At 38.1% G+C, this 27,899-nt stretch overlaps 1 protein-coding gene across 1 annotated transcript in view; it reads right to left on the bottom strand.

Moving 5' to 3' along the window:
* Positions 1–4,246: 4,246 nt before the first annotated feature.
* EPRS1 (glutamyl-prolyl-tRNA synthetase 1) overlaps positions 4,247–27,899 on the bottom strand; it is a 69,233-nt gene continuing 45,580 nt past the window's right edge. Inside the window, exons 19-32 of the mRNA XM_032631515.1 lie at positions 25,896–26,129; positions 24,596–24,858; positions 22,601–22,652; positions 21,905–22,114; positions 21,447–21,519; positions 20,003–20,082; positions 19,650–19,751; positions 18,248–18,403; positions 17,579–17,776; positions 16,933–17,106; positions 12,245–12,405; positions 9,742–9,820; positions 4,708–4,772; positions 4,247–4,601 (exon numbers count right to left, since the gene is read on the bottom strand). Coding sequence (XP_032487406.1) covers positions 4,451–4,601; positions 4,708–4,772; positions 9,742–9,820; positions 12,245–12,405; positions 16,933–17,106; positions 17,579–17,776; positions 18,248–18,403; positions 19,650–19,751; positions 20,003–20,082; positions 21,447–21,519; positions 21,905–22,114; positions 22,601–22,652; positions 24,596–24,858; positions 25,896–26,129 — 1,998 coding nt within the window. The 3' untranslated portion in view covers positions 4,247–4,450. The remainder of the gene's footprint in view (positions 4,602–4,707; positions 4,773–9,741; positions 9,821–12,244; positions 12,406–16,932; positions 17,107–17,578; positions 17,777–18,247; positions 18,404–19,649; positions 19,752–20,002; positions 20,083–21,446; positions 21,520–21,904; positions 22,115–22,600; positions 22,653–24,595; positions 24,859–25,895; positions 26,130–27,899) is intronic.

The raw sequence follows: 27,899 nt of genomic DNA, 5'->3' as shown, positions 1-27,899 counted from the left end.
GACGGTTTGTCTGAAACAGCAGAGAAGGAGGATATATGGACATATGAGTGGGGTAGATGTGGTGGAGGGTTCTGGGGGTTCTGTTCATATTTTCTCTCTTAGTGAAATAGAAATCAAGATGATCAACCAAAAGTCAGAAGGGGGAAGTATGGGAAATCCCAGGAGAAAGAAGTTATGAAATAATTGTCCAGGAGAGTGGAGAAAATTAATGAATGAGGGAAATATTATCCGATTACCTATTTAGTACATATAAAGTAACCCCGATGTGAACACTGTCGCCAGCCTGTTAAACCCCAAGCTCCTCACTCATTCAGCAGGTATTTCTCAATCACAAAATGTGGTTTTGGTGACATACTTAAAATATATTTGAAATACCCCAATTACATGAGACTTATTTAATAGGATCTGTTTATATCATTTCAGTACTATTGATGTTCCAAGTTCTTAAATCTTCCAGTAAAGTTGAACAAAGCCACTGGTTTAACATCACCTACTGAGCCATAGAAATGTGTTTGTATTTGTTGTATTAAAGCCTGATGGTGTGGCAGAATAGGGTAGTTTAATTTTCCAGCTGTTAACATCTCAAGCGTAGGGTAGTTCTCAGTGTGCTACTATTGGCAAGGATCATCTCATGACGTGTCAGTGTCAGTGTCACTAGGCAATGGCCTCCTACCATTGCTCCATCTCCCTGTCCACTTGATTGCCTGATTTTCCATCTAAAATAGAACGGCTTTGAGGAGATAAAGCCAAGAAAGGGAAAAAGCGTGTTTGGTTTAACTCACTACTGTCTGCTCTGGCACGTTATACAGAGCGAGCACTCAATTTATTAAAGAAATAAACGGCTAGCGTTTTCTAGACGTAGTAAAAATGACAAAGGGCCAAAGATATGTTTGCAAATAACAGGGTAGGGGTAGCTGCCTCCCCAAACTTTTGATGATCCAGACAGCCGCTGAACACCACAGTTATATGATAAATGACTAATATCAATATTTATAACTAAAATCAAATATAAGTAGGGTGATATATCCACTTTCTAGTCAAATGTCTTGTTTCTGCTTGTCTTATGGAGGGTTCCACTGCTGCTGATCTTAAGACTCAAAGCCTCTCCAGTACCAGCCAAATGAGTTGCTGTTAATGTCTAATTCTCATAAAGGCTTCATGTGACTTACTGGCATAATTAGGAACTTTTTTTTTTTTGGTCTGTGTTGGGTCTTCGTTGCTGCATGCGGGCTTTCTCTAGTTGTGGTGAGCGGGGGCTACCCTTTGTTGTGGTGTGCAGGCTACTCATTGCGGTGGCTTCTCTTGTGGAGCACGGGCTCTAGGCACGTGGGCTTCAGTAGTTGCAGCACGTGGGCTCAGTAGTTGTGGTTCGTGGGCTCAGTAGTTGCGGCACATGGGCCCTAGAGCTAGAGGGCTTCAGTAGTTGCAGCGTGTGGGCTCCGTAGCTCCGCAGCATGTGGAATCTTCCCGGACCAGCGATCAAACCCGTGTCCCCTGCATTGGCAGGCGGATTCTTAACCACTGCACCACCAGGGCAGTCCAGGAACTATTTTACACACACTGTCATGGATAAACTAGAGATTGCTAACATGTGATCTATACCGGAAATCCCAGTGAGCAGAGCCAGTAGTAAATACACCTTGACTTGTCTGTTTTCTTTTTGCAAACCACAAACGCTAGGCACACAATTACTTTTGTGGCTGTCAGTCGGGTATCTAGTTAGTGGTTGTGGTCTGCAAGTAAAAACGGTGATTATTTCTTAAACGATATTGTTTGGAGTCAGGTTTATACGCCCTCTTGAAAAGCACCACCACGCTTAACGTGTCTCAAAGAGTTCTGATATTTTAGCTGAACCTCAATTTAAGGAAATAGACAACTTATCACATGCAGATTTGGGGTGAAGGACTCCTTCCTTAGCATAACTACTTACTGTAGAGTTCCTTTAAATAGTGGATTCCATTAAAGGAGCAAAGGTCAAGCTTTTCTGTGATCAGCTCTACTTATCTGAAGCTTCAAAAAATAGCTTGGGGATTTATCTTTGCGTCAGAGATGGCCACCTCCAGAATGGCCAGGGGCTACAGAACAAAATGTGGTTATGAGTCTTGATCTACTTTTCAGGCTTTTGTCAGGGACTGGCTAAAAAAACCCTTGTCCTTTAAAGCATTTGTTAGTTTGCAGAAAAACTAAAACCAAAAAAAAAAAAAAACAAAAACCCCTAGGCACTAAGGTAGTATTGGTTAACTAGAGCTATAAACAAGGAGCAACTTCCAGGTGACCCTGCATCCCTGCCATAACTAACATTAGCTATTATAATGTGCTAGGTATTGTTCTGAGTACTTTATAAGGTAGAGTAACTATGAAATAGATATTAGACTTCGTCTCCATTTTACAACTGAAGGAATAGGGAGCTTACACAGCTACTAAGGGCAGAAAAACAAGATAACGCATCCTGAGCGGCCACAGATCAATAAGAAATACTGATTCTGAGGACAAAAGTGTGGCCCAGATATTTAAGCTAGGCATATGAATAGACATGCTCAAAACACTGATTTTGAAATCATGCTGTACTTAATCTTTCATTTGACAATTTCTCATCAACTGAAGGACAGTGTTGCTGTGTTCTCATACACAGCAGATACTTTGAAAGGCTTTGCATATGTTGTTCCTTCTGCCTGGAATGTCCTTCCTCTTCTATTTATTAAAATTCTACTCACCCTTCAAAACACAGCTCGAATTTCAAGTCCTCTTTTTGAAGCTTTGCCCTTTTTTGGTATATTTATCACTACCAAGTGGGAAAGCATATTGGAGCAGGGCACTGAAATAAGGAGCTATACCAAGTAGACTAGAAATGAGGGATAAAAGGCATTTCAGGCAAAGGAAGTACTCCAACAGAGTAGTAGTCCAAAAGAAGTACTCCAACAGAGAAGACGGGCCAGAGGTGAGAAACAGCACATTGTTTTTAGGAAACCCCGAATGGTTAGGTCGCAAAGGACTCTGCTGGATTGGTTGAAAAGGAGACTGGACAGGCAGGCTGAACCAGAATAGGCTAAAGGGTTTACATTTTATCCTGTTAGTGATTGATGGTGAGTCACGAAGGGATTTTAAGGGGAAGAAAAACATCTTAATAAACTGTACACTAGAAAAAAACAAAAGCCTGTGGAAATGTGGAATCTGGCCTGGAGATGAAACTGGAGGCCAGTATAGTAATCAGCATAAGAGGAAACAGGCAAGAAGGCAATCCAGATCTGTGAAAGGGTGGACCCAAGAGACATCAGAGGTAATAGCTGTTATGTTTTACAGCCAACTGAGTAGGGCTGCTGGAGGGGCTGCCTAGGAGGACTCTTGCGGCTCTGGTTTAGGTTACTGGGTCCATTTTGGTAACACTGATCTTTCAGGCAGGAAGCACTGCAGGAGGAACAGGTCTGCGAGTCGAGAGTGAAATGAGGTTTTGAGACAGGCTGCCCTGAAATGTTGACGAACACTCAAGGAAGTCCAGTATGCAGTTGGAATAGAGATCTAGAGGTCAGACTGGGAGATAAAAATGTTGGAGTCATCATCCTATTAATGCAGTTTGAAACCATGGGGTGAGATGAGGCTGATTAGGGAGCAGAAGAAGAGGACCAAGTATGGACACTGAGCTCTAAGAAGCAGGCCAAGGAAAGCCAGTGGAAGACACCTGACTGAGAAAAAGAGGCAGACAGGTAGGAGGGCAAGTCTCGGCAGTAATTTTAGTAAACAGGGGAAACGTGTTATAGAAGCAGAACTGCAGCACAGAGCTATGGCAAGACAAGGAACTAAGAAGTTAGCTTTGGGCAGCAGTGGCAGCATAAGCTCCGTGAGAACAGTGGTGCGGTGGAGGCAGAAGCAGCGTGAGGAAGGACGCAAAACAGGAAGCAGAGAGGTGAGGAGGGCTGACCACTCTCTCAGAAAGCGTGACTGGGTTTCTGAAGACCCCAGAGTAACTACGAGACACAAGAGGGAGAGAGGAGCTCAATAGAAATCGCTTTTGTTACATTCGTGGCTGTGTTTTGCTTTTTAATCCGAAAGATTTAGGGCAACTTTAAATTCAGTACGAGTTACGGAAAAGAAGTACTCCAACAGAGAAGAAACAGGAAACTGGTGGTTCAAGGTCTGAAACATGAGGGATACTGAGATCAGAGCAGCTATCTTCACCTCTTCATAGGAATTTCCCTGTAGCATAGAATTCAGGCATGTCGGAAACAAATGAATACATGGAACAGTATTGGTTCATGATATTTATTACTGGGGCTGTTTACAGAAAAGTCTCTTTTCCACTATTTAGGCATAAGAATAGATATTTTTCTCATGTGACCTCCTTTTAGATCCTTTATTTTAAAAAAAAATCATAAAACTGTCTATATCTGGGGAGATAATAGTATCAATTTTTTAAAAAGTGAAGAGAGTTGGAGATGGGGTTCTGTCTTATCCCTTAGTAACTACGACCAAACAAGGTGTAGTACTTGGCAGGGTTCTTGCCGCAGACGCACTGGGCTCCAGGCTGCAGCTCACAGAGTGGTCTGAAGGGGATGCAAAGGCTTTTAGCTCCCATCGACGGGGCACCAGGTTCAAGATCTTGATCCCTGAAATTAAAAACAAATAAGAATTCTGTTCTTTTATGCCATACATTTCTATTCTTTTTCACTGCAATACCTCATGGGTTTTATCTGTTACATGTAATTATCTTACCTGGCAGTGGTCTTTTTGATCCAATCTTCACAGTCAATTTCCCCACAGAATGGAATCTGAGCAATCTAATAAGGAAAAACGTTCAGTATTTACATTCTGTAAAAGGAACATTTGAGTTCTCTATTAAACCTATAAACAAAAAGGATAGGTCTCCCAGTCTTTTTCAGGCCATGGTACTTTTGCAAACCTGCTAGCAACTCTGCTCAGAGGTACTCGAGATAACAAAGAATGTCTTTCACTATCCCAAACCCACACATCATATAATATCCGGATGCAACAAAGAATCGTTGCAATATACTTAAATGTCCAAATAAACTGCTGCAACATAGTGCTGAAGAGAAGGAACAAAGGGTGAATTCTGAATCTTTTTCATTTCAAATTTGCACTGCTGCCTGCTCTACCTGGCCACGTGGTTACGAGGAGGATAGAGGGGAAAGGACAAATAGTAAACTGATTTTTAAGTTGTTGTTAAAATAACAATTAACAGGGGCTTCCCTGGTGGCACAGTGGTTGAGAGTCCGCCTGCCGATGCAGGGGACACGGGAGGATCCCACATGCCGTGGAGCGGCTGGGCCCGTGAGCCATGGCCGCTGAGCCTGCGCATCCGGAGCCTGTGCTCCGCAACGGGAGAGGCCACAACAGTGAGAGGCCCACGTATCGTAAAAAATAACAAAATAACAATTAACCATCAAGTAAACCTCACTTTACACATCCTTATTAAAAAAACCGTGCTGTTTTTAACATGTTACAGGTAAGTGAATCATTTTTCAAGTCCAAGGGTATTTTAAAAGTCAAAAAAAGGGGTTCCCTGGTGGCGCAGTGGTTGAGAGTCCACCTGCCAATGCAGGGGACGCGGGTTCGTACCCTGGTCCAGGAAGATCCCACATGCCGCAGAGCAGCTGGGCCCGTGAGCCACGGCCTCTGAGCCTGCGTGTCCGGAGCCTGTGCTCCGCAACGGGAGAGGCCACAACAATGAGAGGCCCGCGTACCGCAAAAAAAACAAGTCAAAAAAAAAAAAAAAAAAAGTCAAAAATCATTTTGTATCAGAAACAAAAACCTCTCAAATTTTCTTTCATAGACCATTTAGAATAATAGGCAGTGGGACTTCCCTGGTGGCGCAGCGGTTAAGACTGCGCTCCCAATGCAGGGGGCACGGCCGGGTTCGATCCCTGGTCAGGGAACTAGATCCCACGTGCATGCCTCAACTAAGAGTTCACATGCCACAACTAAGGAACCTCTTTGTTGCAACTGAGGCTCTGGAGAACTGCAACTAACGAGCCCAGCTGCCACAATGAAGACCCAGCACAATCAAATAAATAAATAAATGTTAAAAAAAAAAAAAAAAAAGAATAGGCAGAATCAAGAGACCTGGGATTTTATCCTAATTTTGAAATTCACTGCCTATATGAAAATCTCTAGCCCTGAGCTTTCTTTTGTAAAATGTGGATACTGGACTAAACAAGAATTAAGATTCCTCACAGCTGTGAATCTTAAATTTTTCATCGCATGTCTACTTCAGAATGAGGCTTGTCTGCAATAATAATTATGCATTAGTCCTGTAAAAAATTCCTGTTAGTAGCAGAGAGATCAAAGACATGGATAATTCCCAAACGTTAGAAATGCTAGTTTAAAAGCAACTAGAAGGTCATCCAGCTTCTTTGCCAACTTCCCATCAACTAGTCCCAGCCACACCTTCCATGCTCAAATCGAGTCCCTTCTGGAAACCCTTCCTTGCACTTGGGATTTAGTTAAACATTTTTCAAAAGGCTTCTCTAAGAAGTAAAGTAAAAGTAAATAGAGATGAGGACATTACAGAAAAAAGAGTAGTTCAACAGGAGAACGTTATTGCAGGGCAAAGAAGCGTTAGTTTTCTACATCTCTTGTGTTGATTAAGCAAAATATGTTAGCCAAATTCCCAAAGCTGATAAACTGTTATTTTGATGATGTGCATTAAGACAATAAAGAGGTGGTCAATTTCTAGGTATGGTGGGTGGGACGAACGGGTGAAGGGCAGGTGGAAAGGATGGTAATAAGTATTTTGAAAAATTTTAGTATAGGTTTTAAAATATATACTTAAATTATATATTAACAATTATATAATTACTTTAAATATATACTTTAATTAAATATACAAATAATATAAAATTAATAATTATTGGATATATAAATAATACAAAATTTAAATATAGAAATTGTTCAATGAAAACTGAAGCAAAAACAAACCTAGAGACATAAGAGCTGAAATAACACAAAGTTATTTACCTGTATTGAAACTTGGTAAATCATTAGCACTTATGCAAACAAAAAGCATGAAAAAACTGTACATTCATAAAAGAATTACAATTCATTCCAAAAGACAGAATGGGGGAAAACTTTAATCAGTCTCTAATTATGTAATGATAAAAATATTAAGACAATTACAAAGAATGTTTTTGAATAATAAATTTGGCTTCTCAGAAATTTTACTTTTGTTAACTCACAACACTTAAAGCTATTTTATAACTTCCACAAAGTTTACAGTAAGTAGTCTTATTTTCTTTTCTCCAAGCAAAAAAATCACTAAGCCTTGAAAAAGTATTTCTAAAGTAATAATTTTTAAAATTAAAATGGTGCAGCATGTGAACAAATTCAACGAAAACTGTTATTAGCTTCAAAGTGAAGTTTAGATGATATGACCTGAAATTTCTTTTTACTACACACATAATTCATTAATATGAAAGGAGAACATGCATTTTTAGGCTATTTATTCAGCCATGGAAAGGTTTTTACCTTTTTATCTTTTATTATTTCTACATCTATGTTTTAAAAAGACACAATCTTTTATAATATATAATATCTTGAACTCTGCAACAGAAAATGGTAATGACGAGAAATATTAAAAAATCATTGATCAATAGATTAATAATGAATATCAACAGTAATAAGTATGTTACATATAAATGACATTTATTTTTCATTCAATTAAGATCATATCCCCTTGGAAAAATTTGCTAAAATCAAGTCCTATAAATCAGACATTAAAAAAAATGTTTTTTTTCGTTTATACCAACAGGGAAGAGTAGAAAATCAAACTCTCACCTACATTCAAGTTCTGAAGATCCCTTCCTCCTTCTCCCCTCCCAGTAAATCCACCTTTATAAACAACAGCCTCAAAGCTTGCTTGATGGTCAGTCAACATACCTAAGCTGACCAACCGTGAGGTGAGATGAGGGATGAAACTGACTACTGAATACAAGAAACAAAATCTGCTTGGTCTCTACACGATCTTTGGACACACAACTAAAATACTATATTCTGGTTCAGGAGAGATGTTGAAATCTCTCCTGTAGCTTATCTAATATTAGAATAAAAGATACGATTCCACTAATATTTGCTGAGATTCATTTCTTTGACAGCAATGGATTAACTGATACTCTATCAATTTATTAACTCTTATGCAATGTCTTTAAGACTGTACTGCAAAAGTGACTACTGTGTTTCTATAATAAAGGAAATTTTAAAAGTCAATAATTAATGGAACAAAAAATTATAAAAAATAAATTAGAGTGAAAGAAAAAATATACACGGAATCAGATGGCTATCCATTCTCCAGGCAGAGGGCTAGAAGAAATAGAGATTAGAAGTATACAGTTTGAAGTCACATGGCAAATTACAGACACCAGAAAGGTGGAAGATTACAAACCAAGAATAACAGAAGGCTAAATACTGAAGAGTTATGATCTGAAGGGGATTTTGTACTCATTTCACAGATTAGTAAACTGAGAGCCAGAGAGATTAACATTTTCTCAGCTCATGCAATAAGAGACATATTAGGAGGGAATGAACATAGCCAAGCAAAATTTTGTCTTACACCCTCAGCATGAATTTAAAAAAAAAAAAAAAAAGATACAGAGGAAAGTACATTAACACATTTTTGACCAGAGACATATTACAGCCACAGGCATTAGTTTCTGCAAAACTCCCCCAGTCGATAATGTGTTAAGCTGAATCAGAAGAGAAATCTAAATTCTAATACGAGGTCTGCTTCTGTACGGCTTGGGGTAATTTATTTAGACTCTGGTCCATGGTTTTCTCATTTATAACCTGGGGACACAGGACTGGCTGTATAATCAAACACGTGCACCAAAGTTCATAAGTGATTCATTCCAGGAATTAATAACTTTGCAAATCAACACCTCTTCTTTATGAAAATTAAGTTTCGGCTGGCAACATCTGCATATACACAACACATAAAGCTGATAAAATCTTAAAGAGCCATTAGGGAAACCTGTGTGGTTTTAAGGACTCCAGAAGTACACACTCATTCTCAAAAACAGACTTAGAGATAAGTCATATGTTTCACTTATTATTCAGAAAGCTCAGTCAGTTAAGATCTGGGTAAGTATACGTGCTCAGAGAATAAAACGGGCCTTCCTTATTTTAGGAATCTGCACATTACATTTCTAAAACTAGAACAATGCTTACTTTAGGGACTTTTATCAAACTGAGAAAACAAAATTTTTCAATAATAAAAATATTAGGGGGGCTTCCCTGGTGGCGCTGTGGTTGAGAGTCCGCCTGCCGATGCAGGGGACACAGGTTCATGCCCCGGTCTGGGAAGATCCCACATGCCGTGGAGCGGCTGGGCCCGTGAGCCATGGCCGCTGAGCCTGCGTGTCCGGAGCCAGTGCTCCGCAACGGGAGAGGCCACAACTGTGAGAGGCCCGCATACCGCAAAAAAAAAAAAAAAAAAAAAAAAAAAAAAAAAAAAAAAAAAATATTAGGGGTCATACAGAATGAATTTTGTTCAGCCAGCATAATGAGCATGAGAAAAAAACTTTTACATCATCAGTTTACAGTGTTATCCGAAAATGACATGTTGTAATGCTGCAGGAAAGACAGTGGAAAACAAGAGTATGTAATGCGGAGTAATATATAATCCTTTTGTGTGACAGGCTTTGAAAAAGGGATTAACATCACGCATAAATTCAGTGAGTCTTAAAACACCATTTACTGAAACATGTTTATATTCAAAACTTTGCAGAAGTCTCTTACCTTCCCAGAATCAAGTTCCTTCTGAAAGTCCTCCATTGTATTAGCCACAACCATGTGAGTCTTAAGGTCTTCAGAAGCCCTATCAAACAATTAAAAAAGAATAAATATTTTTTCTTACTAATATGACAAAGTTTTTTTTAATAGCATAATTTAATAAAAGAATAACAACCTGGAAGAGAGAAGAATTCAATATGAACCTCAACTCTGTCTCTAGCAGTGACATTCAGTAAATCTCAGTTAGCTCATCACTGCATAATCGTGAACACTAAATGAATGGAGAATTTGCCAAGCACGCACAGGTAACAATCATTTTTGTAATCGCCATTAAATCTCTACTGATCAACATTCTAATTCCTGGCATTACCACTTATTACCTACAAGAGTCTGGGTTATTATTTAAACCTCTCTGGTCTTAGTTTTCCCTTCTACAAAATTGGAAAAATATTCAAATCTAACTACGATATCAAACTGTTGTTAGAATCAAATACAAAGGCATGAAAATGTTTAAGAAAGGAAAAACACATAAATATACATTATTCGAGCTATTTTCACATACTATGTAAGTCTTTTGTAAGAACCTCAGGTTTCAGAAATACGAATAAATATTATTCTCTTCCACACTCAAAGTCACACATTACATGAGGTGGTGACCAAGGAAGAGAAGGCATATTTTTCTTTTCTGAACCTCAGGGCTTGACTTGTATGTATGGACCCTGGCAGCAACTTGCTACCTGTCCACCAAATCTGTTTCCTTTTCTTCCAACTTTTTTGCAGTGAGGTGGGCCCAAGTGACTAAGTTATAGCCAGTGAGATGCAGAGGAAGGAACTCGCCACTTCCCAGGCTGAAGCCTCAAGGAGAGAAAAAAATGCACCTTTTAGCAACTTACATTAATAAATTTACTGAATAAAAATGTCAACAAAAAACCCTGCTTTTTAGTCACTAAAGCAGTGGTTTTCCAACCAAGGGTGTACATGTGTATCACAGAGAGAGCATTTTAACATTACAGATAACCTGAAGGTATCTTTTTTTTAAAATAACTTTATTTATTTATTTTTGGCTGCATTGTGTCTTCATTGTCACACGCGGGCTTTCCCTAGTTGTGGCAAGCCGGGGCTACTCTTTGTTCCGGTACACAGACTTCTCATTGCAGTGGCTTCTCTTGTTGCGGAGCACAGGCTCTAGGTGCACGGGCTTCAGTAGTTGTGGCATGCGGGCTCAGTAGTTGTGGCTCGCGGGCTCTAGAGCGCAGGCTCAGTAGTTGTGGAGCAGGGGCTTAGTTTCTCCACGGCATGTGGGATCTTCCCGGACCAGGGCTCGAACCTGTACCCCCTGCGTTGGCAGGTGGATTCTTAACCACTGCGCCACCAGGGAGGCCCGACCTGAAGGTATCTTAAAACTAATGAGTCAGAATCTCCAGGTACGAGGCTCAGGTAAGTTTCTATTCCCAAAGCTCCCAGGTGATCCTGAGGAGAATCTCTGGAAGAGAACCTCTGCACTGAGAGCACTGTTCGAATGGCAGCAACAAGGACAGGCAGCTTTCTAATCTTTCCTCTCTGACAGTATCACCTGTTCTGCGTTCAGATGAACTTCACGTGAATTATGGATTTGTAGGCCAAATAAATCCGTGAAGTAACCCTTCAAAAGATATATTATCATTCGCATTTTCGGACAAGCAAGCCAAGAGAAGCAAAATCTCTTGCCTAAAATCACATAAATAAGCACCAAAGCCAAGGCTAAAACTGGTTCACTCCTTAAATGCAAGATTTATTGAACATGAATATGAATCAGGCACAAGGTATTAGAAGATAAACGAGTAAGATACAGGCATTACTCTCCCCTAGAACTGAGCCTCTATCCCCAGTGGCCATGGGTCTTCCTCTCTGCTTCAGGTGGGTAGGAAGGAAAACAGGGTGCCACACATATGCCACCAATCTTGTAGTGCCTCTGCCTTGAGATCTGTGATTCTAAAAGTCCCCTCTCCAGAGGTCAGGGCAGCCCCGAGGCCTACCCTCACCTTTCACCCCCAATCCCAATCAGGAGGTTCTTAGCCTTGGTGACACATCATAATCACCTAGGGAGCGTTTAATACTCCAGGTGCCAGGCCCACTCTAGACCAGTTAAATTAACATCCCTTGGGGAGAGTCCCAGGCACAAGTATTTTGAAAAGCTTCCCACGTGCTGCTAATGTGTATCCAACAGGTGAGAATCAATGCCTTTGACCCTCAAATTTTATATATCATGAAAGCCTGGATCTAAAATTAACCCAAATTACTCCATGGGGCAGACAGTCCATCACTGCAAACTTAGTAAGAAGCAGAAAGCATACAGAAAAACATTCATAATACAAGTTAAAAAACACAAAGAGAAAGGCCAATTAAGAACCATGAGAGTTCAGAGGGAAAGAGTACTTTCCATAGGGGCAATCAAGGATTCCTGGGTATACCTCTCAAAGGCTGAGCACAATGTGAAGAGGAGAGACACAAGCAACTCTAAGGAACTGACCGGGTGAAGAGGTTAACATGGATGTCTTCCAAAATAGCGTGAAGTTTCGTCTCAGCCTCATTCTCAGCAACTGTCAGCTTTTCTCCAGTGTCTCGTCTGACAGCAACAAACTGACAGCTCTTCATATCACGTGGCCCGACTTCAAGCCTAATCGGAACTCCCTAGGAGAAAGGCATTTAAACATAATACATGCATGTCTCCAACTGAATATATAGACTTATTCCATGGCTTTACCTACTACAAGTCATAAAAATCCAAAAAACAAAGACAGAAACAAACCACTTTAAAAAGTAGGTAACACTCCTGAGATATTACAGAAACCTCTTCCAATGAGAAGGCATAAACCTAAGGAAAGAAGGTACTGCCCGAGTGGTTCTGAGCTAAGAGTTTAACGGGGAACCATGAGGGTGGTTGCAGCTGTCTAGCTCAGTGTTCCTAACTTCTCTCCCATAACGCACACATAGAAAATTACACTTGTATGGCACATGGCGGTAAATACAGAAGGCTTCTTGAGGCTGAAGCCACCCCAAGCCACCTTGGTACATCCTTGACTCATTCATGGCACGTGGTGTGCTTTGGTTGGGAAGCCTTAGCTCTGGCTGCTTTAACCTGAGTATCAGAATCACTGAACGGCTTGTCCAAGCACAGACTGCTGGGCTCCACCACCCGAGTTTCTGATCACAGTAGGTCCAGCGAAGGGGCCTGAGAAATTATATTTCTAACAAGTCCTCAGGTGATGCTGAGACTGCTGGTCCTGGGACTGCACTTTGAGAACCATTCCCCAGTAGTCTATGGTTTTTACAGAGGAGCTTAAGGACCGTACACAAGTTTAAGCCTTGGAAATGTTCAATCCTTGTTAATGCACATAAGAAGTCTGTTCTGTGGGTGGATTAAGGCTTAGCGAGACCTCACTTTTAGGGCCTGGATGGAACCTGACCTGACAAACAGTAGGTTTTTAACAATTTTTTTTTTTTTTTTTGCGGTACGCGGGCCTCTCACTGTTGTGGCCTCTCCCGTTGCGGCGCACAGGCTCCGGATGCGCAGGCTCAGTGGCCATGGCTCATGGGCCCAGCCACTCCGCGGCATGTGGGGTCTTCCCGGACCGGGGCACGAACCCGTATCCCCTGCATCGATGGGCGGACTCTCAACCACTGTGCCACCCTCTAAAACTAATTTGGGGTTTCTGAATTTAAATTAGAAAACTCTATATACGGTTTAGCTGATCGGTGATCCCCCAAATCAACGTCAAAGGAAAAAATTTAAATGCTACTCTAGAAAAAAATCACCCCTAGAGAAGACTGATTTTATAAACTATCGGGAACAAAACACTGTATACTATTACATTATTTTATTGTTTTCTTTACTCGTGCAATGCACGCATGTGTAAGAAACAGTGTTAAGTGCCATGAGATTTAAAAGATGAATAAGAAAGAGATCCTGTCCTCAAGAAGCTTCATGTTTTGCACGGTAAATAAGGCATGCATACAAATAATAAAAATCAGTACAGAAAATCAGAAGTGAGAAACTATCCTCAGTTGGAAGAGAGAAGAAAAGTTACTGGAGAAGGCAAAAATTAATGATTAAATTCATCAGAATCGAAGAACACTCTATAAAATAACTGACCTATATTTACAAAAATGTCAATGCCATGAATGACAAAGAAAGGCTGAGGAACTACTTCTAATTAAAGGAAACTAAAAAGACATGATAATAAAATGCAATAGAACTACATCCTGTACTGGAAAAGGGGAGAGCTGGGACAGCTCAGAGCAAGGTTTCAAAGCTGCAGCTGGGTGAAAAGGCATCTTCACAGGAGAAGAGCCTGGCACGGGGTGTCAGAGCCCATGAGGGATGAGGAGGGCATTCATGCAGGGGAGTGGGTGGCAACAGCAATGAGAGAGTGGATGAACAGCAATGAGAGAGTGGATGAACAACAGCAATGAGAGAGTGGATGTGTTCATCCACTCTCTCATCAAATAAACATACTAAGGACAACTGGAGCTAGGTTTTTCACTGTCAGAGAAGAGTTAAAATTCGGAATGGGAGAAAACTAGATCAGGTCATGTGGGTTTTGACTGGAATTGAAGGTATCAGTGTGAACTCACGGTTATCAAATTACATAGATGGATACAGAAAAATAGATGTAAATACATGTGAGTATGTACGTACGTGTGTGTGTGTGTGTGTGTGTGTGTGTGTACACACGCACACGCATTCCATAGCTCCATCTACTGAGAAGGCTTGGAAGCAGTGAGAGCTCAAAAGTGATGGGCATACCCACACTAAATACCATTCTTTCCTAAAAAGAACCAGGGCTTCTTAGATATATGGCTAATTGCAGAGTTGGGGGAGAGATCGAGAACAAGATAAACCCTACAAGATCTTCTGCCAAAAAGCAAGGACGTGCTAAAGAACACAAAAGTTAGCTTTAAGGGATCCTACTGGTCCCGTCGAAGACATATTTGAGCATCAAAATAAATAATAATAGTAACAGATTATAACCCACTGAATAATCTCAGAAACCATGGGTCCATAAAAAATTTTAATTAAGTAAAAAGCTAGTGAGGAATGTCAAGACCATGATAACTAAAGAAAAACTGAGGAACTATTCCAGACTAAAAGAGACTAAAGGGACATGATAACTATATGCAACACATAATTCTGAACTAGATCCTTCTGCTATGAAGGACACTAGTTGGACAACTCACAAAACCTGAATGGGTCCCAGAATTAGATGGCAATAAGTCTCACTGTTAACATCCTGATTTTATAGGCTTTATTGTGATTATAAAGGAGAACATGTTTGTAGAGTGACGGGGCATCAAGGTAGCATCTTGTTTTCAAATGGTTCAGGCAGGAAAAAAATTTTTGTACTGTACTTCCTTTATTGTAAATTTGTGTTTGTTTCATGATAACAAATTTTATAACCCAAGTGGAAGAAACAGCACAAGCAAAGACACAGAGGAAGAAAAAGAGACTGAGAAGAGGGAAAAGATCTATGAAAGGGGATAACGGAAAACAAAAGTGGAAAGATCATCTGAGGCCAAGTCATACAAGAGGCATGTATTTTACTGGTAGTTTTTCTAAGTAACTAGTTATGAATTTACTTATAAGGGACTCCTGTTTTTTGTTTGTTTTTCAACAGCAATACAAAATTATCTTAATCATCCGATACAGTAAAAAAAAAAAAAGTAGTTAATTCACTCATATTATTTTCCCCTTTCTATTTCCCATTTTCCCCTATTCTCTAACGAAGAGTTATGGGAGTCAGTCGCTGGGTCCTAGTCTGGCAACCAAACCATACATCTCATTTATTAATCTGGGTGAGCTTCACAATACATACATCACACACACACACACACACACACACACACACACACACGTGCACACACTTTACAAAGTGAATCACTATCGAATAAATATGAATCTAGAGCTCCCAAACTGTTTTCTTTCCTTGGAAATTCCTGGCCTTAAATGCAGTAGCAGTGCTTTTCACTAGCTAACAAACTCTCTTTCTCAGTGTTCTTTAATTTTCGGCATCAAGTTTAGAACTTAGGGGCTTTGCTTTCTTTCCTAACTACTGTAGACAAGGAAGCTGCAGCGGAGCCAGGTCACACTAAGGTGCCTCCCCCACACAGTACAGGTTCACCAGGGTCCTGCAAAGAAGAGGGACAGAGACAAAGTCACGTCAGTCCGAGGAGGAGGAGTGAGATGAAAGAGGAAGGGAAAGAGGAGAGACACAGAAGTAAGTGTGGATGACTTTTGTTCTTCCCTTTCAGTCCAGCTAGTAGCAAGGAACAGGTTTCTTTTTGGTACCTCAGGCAAGTACAAATGGGTTTAGACAAGGTATTACTGCAATCACACAACCACTATTTCAAAGTAAGTAAAAAAGACTGCAATTAAAGGGAAATTACAGAGAAAATATTCACCTTTAAAGTCTTCATTAAAGGTAGGAGAGTAATATATTTTTTTCCTTTGTTAAAGGAAAAAATACATTACAAAAAGGAAAGCAATATCAATATAACTACTATTCTTCAGCACAGAGATTTATCTTAGGGGCCATTTAAAACAAATATGGGGATAAAGATTAGCAACTTTGGGAACCCGACATGTACACTGAATAATCCCAGTATTACTGAGCTTCCATATTTGAAAGATTGAAGCTGCAATGTCACTACACCTTCTTATCCACTGCCTGTAATATGAGTTTATAAATTCTTGACTCCTAATTGCTAGTTCTAACAAGATCCCCGTCTCATCATAAGAAAAGAAGTTAAATCCCAGAAGTTTGAAAAATGGAATAAAGAATACAGATCATCTATTAATGACAATGTGCAACAAATAAAATTTATATCAAAAACATTAAGCCAGAATTTAGACTAGCCTTGAATATACAAAATAAAAATCAACAAACCGCTGTGAAACAATGTGGTGTGAAAAACCAAGTATGAACTTAATCTCTGATTAGTTGTAACAATGACAGCTAGTTGATGCCCATGCACCACTATTCTGATAGTCTTACCATTTAAATAACGTATTTATTTTATGAATTCTTGATATAAACATTTTAGTAACAACCATATGAGGTTTATTAACCATAAACAAGGTCTTCACGATCACTTTAATTCTAATGTACCAAAAATCCAAACTGGGAGCATGGGAGTAAAATATGCAACTGAAGAATTTACCTTGAGCTCCCAGTGATTGAACTTCCAACCTGGTGAATAGTTATCTCGCAAATCAGCTCTAACTCGAATATTAACACTGAGTAACCGCCTTCGATAATCATTGCATTTTGCAATCAGAGCATCTCTGTCTTCTTCAGAAAGTGCATTTGTAATGCCACAAGGAATAACCACCACCTAGAATCCAGCACAGTATCACAAATTTATACAAAGGAGCAGTATATGGAAGTAATGAAGTCAAATCACCACATGGTATCCAGGAGTCAAAACCTCCTAGTGACTATAAACCTTCACACAAATCAACTTGGATGGTTTCTAATCTACACAGAATATCTAGCAACTATTTAATAGCTGCATATTGTTTGTCCATGTTAAATACATCTGTTTTTCATTTAACCTATTATGAACCATTATTCAAAAAATAATTTCTAAAACTTTTATAAAGTAGGTAAAAAAATTAAAAAACAGTAACACAAATAATATACATAGTTACACAATACCAAGGTCTAGACTGTATTCTACATTGTTTCTGTATCAGCTAAATCTACCTGAATGACACTCAGAAAAAAAAATCACACTTTAAAATTTTCTTCGCTAAATATGGCTTGTATTTTATGAAAGAAATGATAAACAGAAATATTTTCCTTACCTGAACACAGGCTACGCGGGGTGGTAATACTAAGCCCATGTTGTCCCCATGAACCATGGTCATAACACCAATAGTTCGAGTTGTCAGGCCCCAGGAGTTTTGATAGGCAAATTGCTTCTCTCCTGGTGTCTTTGGATCTTCAAAAATGATTTCAAACATTTTAGAAAAGTTCTTCCCTAAATGATGTGATGTTGCTCCCTAAAATAGAGATACACATCTTTTAATTTTGATAACCTATTAATGCCTTTGAAAATAATTACTGTAAGATCACACACCTTAAAATGGCACTAGACCTACTTTACCTGCCCTGATTTTTTATATTAAATAAGTTTTTAAAGCATAACTGATACAACAAAGAGACTAAGATTAGTCAAAAAATATATAGTAGCATACAGCTATGAGCAGCCCCTCTTATAGGAGTTACTTTAATTACAAAGGTTTTTAAAAAAATCCATGCTTTGGTAATTCAGGATATAAGCCTTGATTTAACTGACCTTGGAGATTTACAGGGAATGGGACAGATTGGCCTGAAATTATAATATGGCCTTAGAAAACATGTGATATACTGATTTTTAAGAGTCTACTTCTCTGATGACAGAAGAAACTGGTCAGATCTGCCCACAGGCTATGCTTACAGTCACCTAGGAATCCTACGCAGCAGTCTGATACCTGGATAGCTCTTCCACTGGCAGATATAAATGCTTCTACTGTAGTTGTGTAGTCTCCTCCCGCAAATTTCTCCTTTTCAGTCTTTCTTCCCTTTACAACAGGAATTGCCAGGAGTTCTTCATATACCTTAGCATATAAGTCAAGTATCTGCAAAACCTGTAATGTTTTAAATGAAAAGTGTTCAAATTTATGGTATATTTACTGATGATAGATCTATAAAAACTGTACTATTTAAAACTGATTGTGGGGCTTCCCTGGTGGCGCAGTGGTTGAGACTCCGCCTGCCAGTGCAGGGGACACTGGTCCGGGAAGATCCCACGTGCGAGAGCGCAACTAAGCCCACGCGCCACAACTACTGAGCCTGCGCTCTAGAGCCCGCAAGCCACAACTACTGAGCCCACATGTCGCAACTACTGAAGCCCACATGCCTAGAGCCCATGCTCTGCAATAAGAGAAGCCACTGCAATGAGAAGCCTGCACACTGCAATGAAGAGTAGCCCCCGCTCGCCGCAACTAGAGAAAGCCCACGCAGCAACAACAAAGACCCAACTCAGACAAAAATAAAATAAATAAATGTATTAAAAAAGAAAAGAAAAAAAAACTAATTGTGGTGGGAAAAGCACTTCAAACAATAAAAATAAAAATCTTTTTTTATGGAAAGGTCAAAGCAGCCAGTGTGAATTTATTAAAATATTCAACAAAGCAGTATGCAAAATAAGTGGAATAAGTTTTTAAAATATAAATAACTTTAGAATATAAGAGAAAATAAACGCTTATGAAAGATACACAGTAACCAGGGTAAAAATCTCCTGAAGAATAATTAATTTCACCCATGGGATTATAATTTCTTCTACACATTGAAGTCCAAAACTATTTTCATCTGAAAATTTAAGACGGCACATTTTCTAATAAAATTTCAGTAAGCAGTTTCTTAAGTCCACGTACATTTGAATTAACTTGTTTCTTCTTTTAACAGATACATGAATTTTAAGGAACAAAATAATTTATACCAGGAAATTATCTTTTTTTTTTTTTTTTTCGGTACGCGGGCCTCTCACTGCTGTGGCCTCTCCCATTGCAGAGCACAGGCTCCGGACGCGCAGGCTCAGCGGCCATGGCTCACGGGCCCAGCCGCTCCGCAGCACGTGGGATCCTCCCGGACCGGGGCACGAACCCGTGTCCCCTGCATCGGCAGGCGGACCCTCAACCACTGCGCCACCAGGGAAGCCCAGGAAATTATCTTTTAATGTCATTTTGAGATCAGACCAAATTTCAACTTAGTTATTTACTGAATGATTACTACGTAAATAGATAGCACTACATTACTTACAGCTGCGGCGGGGGGAAGCACAGCCTGGACAAAGAATTAGAACATAATTAGTATGGAAGACAACTGTTATACCTCTTCTGCTGCCTCTTCAAATGTAGCAAATGCACTGTGCCCCTCCTGCCAAAGGAATTCACGAGTACGTAGGAAAGGCTGAGGATGCTTGAACTCCCAACGCTGGAAGAGGCAAGAACACAATTTAATCTTTAGAGAGAGCTTTTCAATTTTTGGTAACAACTTTATACGGTAAGTAATCAGAAATCATAACTGTAATCCAAAATACTTCAAAAATGCTTCCATACTCCTAATCCTTTGAATATAAAAACAAGAAAAAAAAAATGTGTGTGTTTGTGTGTGTGTGTGTGTGTGTGTGTGTTTAAATGAATAAGAAGAATAATGAAAGAATATAAGAAGGGGTGTGCACCTACCACCACATTGCACCACTGATTGAGCCTGATGGGCAGGTCTCTGTGGGACTGCACCCATTTCGCGTATGCAGGATACATTACTGAAAAGACACAGGAAAATACAGGCAGTTAGTACTAAAGGTTTTATTCCCCTTTGAAGGCCGGTTAGTGTTAAACAGGAAACATAATTAATAGGAATTAAAATGCTGTGCTTGTGCAGGTAAGTGAACAGTATTGTATTCCATCAAACGAATTAGTCAAGGGAATAAGTCCAACTAAAACTGACCGTATTTTATTTTCTTCACAATGAGATTTACATTTAATTTTATAGCTTTTCGGCTGTTTTACTTCTAAAAACACTAAGTGAGTGCTCGCTTCGGCAGCACATATACTAAAAACACTAAGTGAACATCTTATAGTTATACTGTGTTCTATGTTAAGTTCTTTCATTTCATTATCCTGTTCAATCCTCACATTCAACCCATGAAATGGATATCATAATCTCAATATTGACAACGTGGAAGCTGAGCTTAGAGAAGTTAAATCACTTGCTGAATCCAGCACAGTTACCCATTAGAAACAGACTTTAGGTTAAATCCATCTGATGCATCTACCCAGGGTCTGAAACCTCTTGCCATCAACTGCTAATTTAAGTGAAGGTGCCTTTCTTATCATAGCCCATTCAGGATTATCTATAATTAGTAAAACAAAATATAACTTTGCCAATTTGGTATGTGAAAAAAAGCTGGTGTCATAATTTTAATAATACATCATTATATACTATTATACAAGAGTATCGCTAAAAGTATCAAATAAAAAGCAAACAATCCTTAACTCTAAAGATAGATAATCCCTTTGGAGACAGTGACAAGCCCGAACACTCAAAATTTCCAAGCGGTACTCCCATTTATTATGTGCAATTTTAGGAAAATCATTTAACCCTTCAGAGATCTTTTTTTTAACCTGCAAAATGGAAATAACAATAGCTGTCCCTACTTTCCTAACTACACTACTGTTAGAATAATACAAGGTGTAAATGAAATCACTTAGTAACCTATAAAAACCCTATATAAATGCAAATGTAATATTAAAATGACTAATTTGAAGAAAATAAGGCAGTAAACATTAGTGTTTGCAATTTTATAATCAATTCCAAGAATAAAAACTATTCTAAGAATATAACTTCTTGGAAAGCTCTGAAAAATTAGAGCATGAAATTAAAAATGATTTACAAGTGCTTTAAAAACAATCTTTATCCTAATGATAAACAGCTCCACAATGAATACTGTACAGAGAATAAAATTCTATGCCACTTAAGTCTGCATTTATCTTCATCAACATTCATTAAACTTGATATCATCAATAAGGATTATAAATATCACAAAATAAAAGGTAAGACTCAACTCTAGAAGCTGTCTCTAATGTTCAATGAGCTTTTCTCCTGTGTTCCAAGGCCCATCCTCACCTGTTTCACTGGTAGGACGAACAGCAATTGGTTCTGCCAACTCTGTTTTGCCAGATCTTGTCACCCAAGCAACCTAGTAAGATGAAATCATTTTTCATACATTTTTAAAACAGCACTTTAGAGGAAGAGCACAGTTATAGTCAAAACTCTATTTCAAGTTTTGCTATATCAATTAAGGCAAGTTAAAGTAACTGCTTCTGTTCACTGTGAGAAAAGGTAGGTACTTACTGTCCTTATAATGTTTACTGAAAAGTAAAAGCCAGTTAATTAGTGAATGTAACAAAAAGAATCATGACTTGCCCTGATGAAAGAAATCTAATTTTTTTTAAATGGCTTTACATTTCTCTAAGTTGGCTGCAGTAACTTGCTTTTTAAATTACTATTCAAGTATGAACTGAAAATATACTTCTGAGTTCATGACAGAAAACTGCAAAAATAAATAAAGCAGGCTAACTTACCTCAGGGGCAAAGTCAGCAACATGAGTCTTCTCTTTCTCTAATGCACCTTGAGACACAAACATGGGGAAATAGCAGTTTTCAACACCAAGTTTCTTGATCTCAGCATCAAAAAAGTCCTTGATGGATTCCCAAATGGAATATGCCCAGGGACGAAGGATATAGCAGCCACTTACATCATAGTATTCAATCATTTCTGACTTTGTGATGACCTTTTTAAAAGAAAAATATAGTCTATGAAGCCTAAATTGAACCAAAATTATAGTATAAGTGCCAAGAGTATGACAGCCAAGCTTCAAGTCTGGAGGCTTCCAAGCTTCCCCTGTTGGTGCATCCTCTTAATGTGCGTGTAAAATGGATCATTCTAGACTGAGAAACACCAGGGCTCTAAATTCTTAAGACGACTTGAATTCTAACCTTGCTTCTGCTGTTTTACTATTTTGTGACTTAGGACTAATCCCTTTATCTCACCAAAAAAAAACAAAACAAAACAAAATAAAAAATCAAATAATGACTATCTCATAGGGCTACTTCTCAATTCAATACTTTCTGTGACATTGCTTTGAAAACTGACATGTTACATGACTATGCTATGTATTTTAAAGGCAATATGCATTATTACTTTGTGTCTGGATTTCAGAATCTAAAGTAGCCTTTGAGAAATTTAAAACATAAAAATCAACAGAACCCATACTCACTTGAGAATACCAATCTGCAAGATTTTCTTCTTTTTTTGCCTCAAGACCCAACCTGCAGATATAAAAAATACAAATCTCTTCATCCAGCAATTGCTTTGTGGTTGAATGGAAATAAACCTCTAAACCTCAAAAGAGCTTGGTTTTCCTTCAGTCTGAGTTATTTCTATATTTATATCTCTTCTATATTCATTCCCATGATGTTTTTAACCTAGAAAACAGTTCAATTATCTCTTAAAAGATCGTGTGATGCTATCCACCAAAAGCTAGGAAAACTAATAAGCATAACAAAAGCTATGATTTTAATGCAGACATTCCTTTTACAAAGTTCTTTATAAGGAACTGTATTTGTACCAAAGATAGAGCCTATTCACATAGTGTTCTCACTAAAAAATAAAAAGAATCTTTTGCCAGTTTCAATCCAGATAAAAATATAGTTAGTAAGATCAGTGTCTCATTGAAAGTAATATGTAAAAAGTAGTAAAGACAATGGCTATATGTATACATGTGTCAATACATAAGTGTGTATATATATATATACCCTTACATCTAAGTTTTTTTCTATAAGTTTTTCCTTTAACCACAGTAAATAAAAGTTGCAGAGACAGATGCTTCCAAAATAAATTAGATCTGCAATAAAAAACTATTCTAGAGATATGGGAACATATGTATATGTGTAACTGATTCACTTTGTTATAAAGCAGAAAATAACACACCATTGTAAAGCAATTATACTCCAATAAAGATGTTAAAAAAAAGTTTGAAGTCATTAATGATGGTGATTTTGCAATAAACTCTAAGAAATTAAAAAAAAAAACTATTCTAGACAATAATCTTCTTAATGAAACACCAACCATTATTCAGGAAACTGTGGTCTTATGATCCACATAGAAAAATCTACCCATTAGTTATGTTTTATAAAAGGTACATCTTTTTAGAGTTTACAAACAAGGCTTTATTGGCTTAAAATCTTAATGGATTTATGTTTGAATTCTCTGTTGTTTCACTTTGATACATCTCAACAAAATGCCTACATGAAATCTGGCCGTTTCACAAGAAGTCAGAAGGTAAAAAATGAGAAGTTCTATTCTCACTTCTACTATTCTATAATGCTGATCAGCCAGTCAATGGGCAAGAAAATAACTGTTGTATTCTCTTGTTGGAGGAGACACTGTGTGTATACTGTGAGTGATGAGAGGCAGAATTTGAAATTCAGCTAAACAAATCTAACACCAAAGTATCTCTAAATAGTAGCTGCTAACAACAGCCTAACTTAGGTTCAGCTTAGAGCGAACCTCACATAAAGTTCACTCTAATTTTGGGATGTGGATAATGGGGGAATCATATTGTTCATATGGATTAGAAGACATTGAAACACCATCTATTCCACAGTGCTGTCTTTAAACCAGCTTTGTTTTATATTTAACCAATTTTAAAAGCCTACTGAGAACAAAGTTCTTGTTTAGTCCCCACAAAAGATTTTCATTTGAAAAATCTGCTAAAGTGCAAAACAACGTGTACAGCTAAGCTAACAATTGTGTTACAAGGGAGAAAGAGGAGGAAAAAATATGTATATATATATATATATATATATATATATATATATATATATATATATACATACACACACACATATATATTTGTTTTTACTTGTGTAAGCAATGAAAATCTCTCAGTGGATAGGGAAGAAACTAGTAACAGTGGTTACCAATTCATTATGGTGGTAGGAGGAACTGGGAAGATGGGAAAGAAGCATAGGAGTGAGACTGCACTGAACTTTTTATATTCTAAGATTCTTGAACCAAGCAAACGAATGTGTTACCTATTTAAATAAACAGAAAATGAACAAAAACTATCTGCTGACATTATACCTTTAGCATTCTCCAATTTAATGTGATAGTCAAACTACCCAAAATTTGTTTTTTTAAAAAAATAATTAAAAGTTCACTTCATCCAAAACTTTCCTTCACTTCCAATGAAGTTTCCACGTTTTATTACCTGGTCTGCTTCTTAGGCCCTTGTCCTTCTCCTGGTCCACTTGATGACAGCCCACTTCCTTGGTTTTTAGAAGAGTCTTTCTTTTGGCCATCGTTTTGTTTCTGAGTTTTATTCTGCTTTTCAGATTTATTTTCCTTTTCTTTCTTTTTCTTATCTTTTTCCTCAGCCCCATTGGCAGAGACAGGCTTATAATCTACTCCCGTCAGAGACTTGTACTGTGCCTTCAGCTGAAGGAGTTCTTGTACAGCTGTATCTACTTGATCCTTTAATAAAAGAGGAAAAAGAGAAGAGAGCATTTAATTCAAATCACTGTCTAAGCACCAATGTCCAACGCTTTATAAGCAGATTTGAAAACACAAAGGCAGAGGGTATGGGGTAGGGGTGGAGAATGTTAAATACACACTACTGAAAATGAATAAAAGAGCATGAGAAACAGAAACAGAACTGGAAAAGACTGACTAAAAAATTGTACTATAACTGCACTGTTCAAAGAATAGCCACTGGCCACCTGTGGCCGATTAAATTTAAATTAAATAAAACTTAAAATTCAGTTCCTCAGTCACGGAGCCGCATTGCAAGGGCTCAACAGCCCTTGCGGCTAGTAACTACTGTACTGGACAGAACTGTTAGAGAACATTTCCATCATTTCAGAAAGTCCTATGAGAAAGCACTAGGATATAATATGTATTCTACTTTAAGTTGAGTCATTAAATTATATAAGTTGAACACTTCACAGTTATAAAAAATGACAGTAATCAAGTTTCTATATTACTGGTTAAACTTCAAAACCTATAACGACTTACTGTTTTCCACTCATCTGAATCGGTACCAACAAATCCTCCTCCTATAAAGATAATACAACTAGCGCACACTATACTGGAGCTCAAGATAAAACTTGCCATTTGAGATTGACAGAGCTTTAGGAGAATGAGTCAAACAAAGAGTACGCATCAAGGGCCTACAATATGCCAGGCACTGATACGGTCTAGGTCCCTATTCTCAAGGATCTTACAGACGAGAGAGAAAACAGACAACTTAACAATTAAACTAGCTGTTAAACGATTTAAGTGTTATGTCAGAGAAAGGCAGTGTCATATGAGAATGACCAGGCCACTCTAGCTGGGATGGAGGATGGGGGTTAGGATCAACGAACGCTTCTCTAAAAGGCAAGATCAAAGAGCTGAGAACCGACATCGTGAGTAGAAGTTAGCCAGATCTGACAGGACACAAAGGGTTCCAGGCAAAGAAAACGGCCTGTAGTGTAAGAAACAAAAACACACAAACCTAATACCACACTAACCTTAGAAGCTTTTTCAGCTTTAAGTTTTCGAACTACTTCTCCTTGAGTTGCTACTTTGTCAAAAAGTGATTTGGCTTCTGGTGTTTCTGGACCACGAGACTCAGAGCTTCTGGATGGACTTGAATCTGAACTTTGTGATGATGGGGGCTGACCAGGAATGTACTCCTTCCCAGTTTTTTCTTTATACTGAGCTTTCAGGGACAGTAAGCATTCTACAGCTTCATTTATTTTAGCCTGAGATAAAAGAGAAAAAAAAAGTATTTAACGCTTTCTAAAATTTCTGAAAATTTCAATGATTATTAAAAATCATTAACTACCACCAAAATATCCCTGTAAATAAGCATCATGGAGAAACCCAAGCACAAAGGAGCTAAATCATCAGCCTAAAATAGCAGGTGAAAGCTAAAGAAAAGTTCAAAATATAAATATAAATCTATATACAAATCATAAAAGTAAACATAAATGCACATACACATATAATACTGTGACTTTACACTTTACATATGTAAACAGACAAATTATAGAACATCCCAGCAAACTGCCCGTTTCCAAGCCCTGCGACGGTAAACAGTGGAGCCAGAATTTACAAAATCAGAATTTGCCTGTATGAATCCTTATTTTCTTCAGCCTATTAAACAGACACTAAATACAGCACTGGAAAAAAAACCCACGGTATGGACTCAACTAAAGAATAGCTACATCACTCTTAAAAATTTACAGTGAAATGAGAAGGTATGTTGAGGTTTTAATTAGACATTCACCTATATATATCAGCCTCTGATACTTCAACAGAATTATGATGAAAAAGAATGAAATACTCAGCCCAACTGAGACACTTGTGACTTCAGCAGAGAAGGACAGGCAAAGGGCCCACGCTGGACACCTTACCTGAATGGTGATACCATCTAACCACAAACTACACTATACACTATATACTATACCACTGGAAAGTCAAGGCATCAATCGAAACAGAGAAAAAGTGCCTCCCAATTACCTTATCCAAGTTTTATGGCTATGTTCTAACAGTGCTCCAAATAGCTAAGAGGAACCCAACACAAGCAGAAAGAATACTAAAATGGGGGTCAAAGGAACACAGGAAGAACCGGTATACCTTCAAAGAATTTGCATGTACAAAATAGCAACTGACATTTCCTTGTCTAATGCTTTATGATACAGCTTTGCTGCCTGTTAGTGTCTACCACACTAGGCATCACAGAGGAAGTAAAGGTTAAGAGGAGAAATTGCAAAGAGAAATGAGTAGGTTGTCTGATTTGTACTCCTGACCTGTCTCTTGTTTATATTCTGTCTTTAGAACTGAATGTTTCCACAACAAAATCCTAAGAAAAAGAACATAGTTTATCAGACACACAAGAATCAAGAAACTTCCATCAGCTAAGAGAAAAAAAATGGCATAAAATAGTTAGGCGACTTTCCTGTAACCATTTCTACAAAAAGAGGCCTATTTGAAAGAAGCTCCATTTTATACTATAAGCAGGTATTGACTAGAGTTTGAAGTCAGATGGCACACATTTCACAAAGGAAAAACCCTTGTGTGGCAAGATTACAATTTGAAATATTATAAAGGAGAAAATTAATATGGACAAACCACTTCATTACTGAATGAAATATTCTAAAAGTGGAGTAAAATTATATATGTCTATATCCTCTCCAACTAAATTATTATTAGTTAACTAAATTATTCAGACTATTTTTCCAAACAGTGAAATCATACTACTTGCTATGCAGTCTTATCTGATGATTTAGAAGGTACCTAAAGATTCTTGAAAGAATTAGGATTATCAATATAAAACATAATTACTATCATTTTATGGCCTATTTACTCTGTGCCAGATACTACGCTAAGTGCTTTACATGGACCATCTTATTCAATTCTCAAAACAACCCTGATCCGTTTTATAGAAGAAAGAAGAAAAGCTTAGAAAGATTAAGTACCTTACCCAAAGTTATACAGTAAGTGGTAGAGCGAGAATTTTAATCTACGGT

Source organism: Phocoena sinus, chromosome 1, assembly GCF_008692025.1.
Source record: "Phocoena sinus isolate mPhoSin1 chromosome 1, mPhoSin1.pri, whole genome shotgun sequence".
NCBI lineage: Eukaryota > Metazoa > Chordata > Mammalia > Artiodactyla > Phocoenidae > Phocoena > Phocoena sinus.
This window is presented reverse-complemented; position numbering and strand designations above follow the sequence as displayed.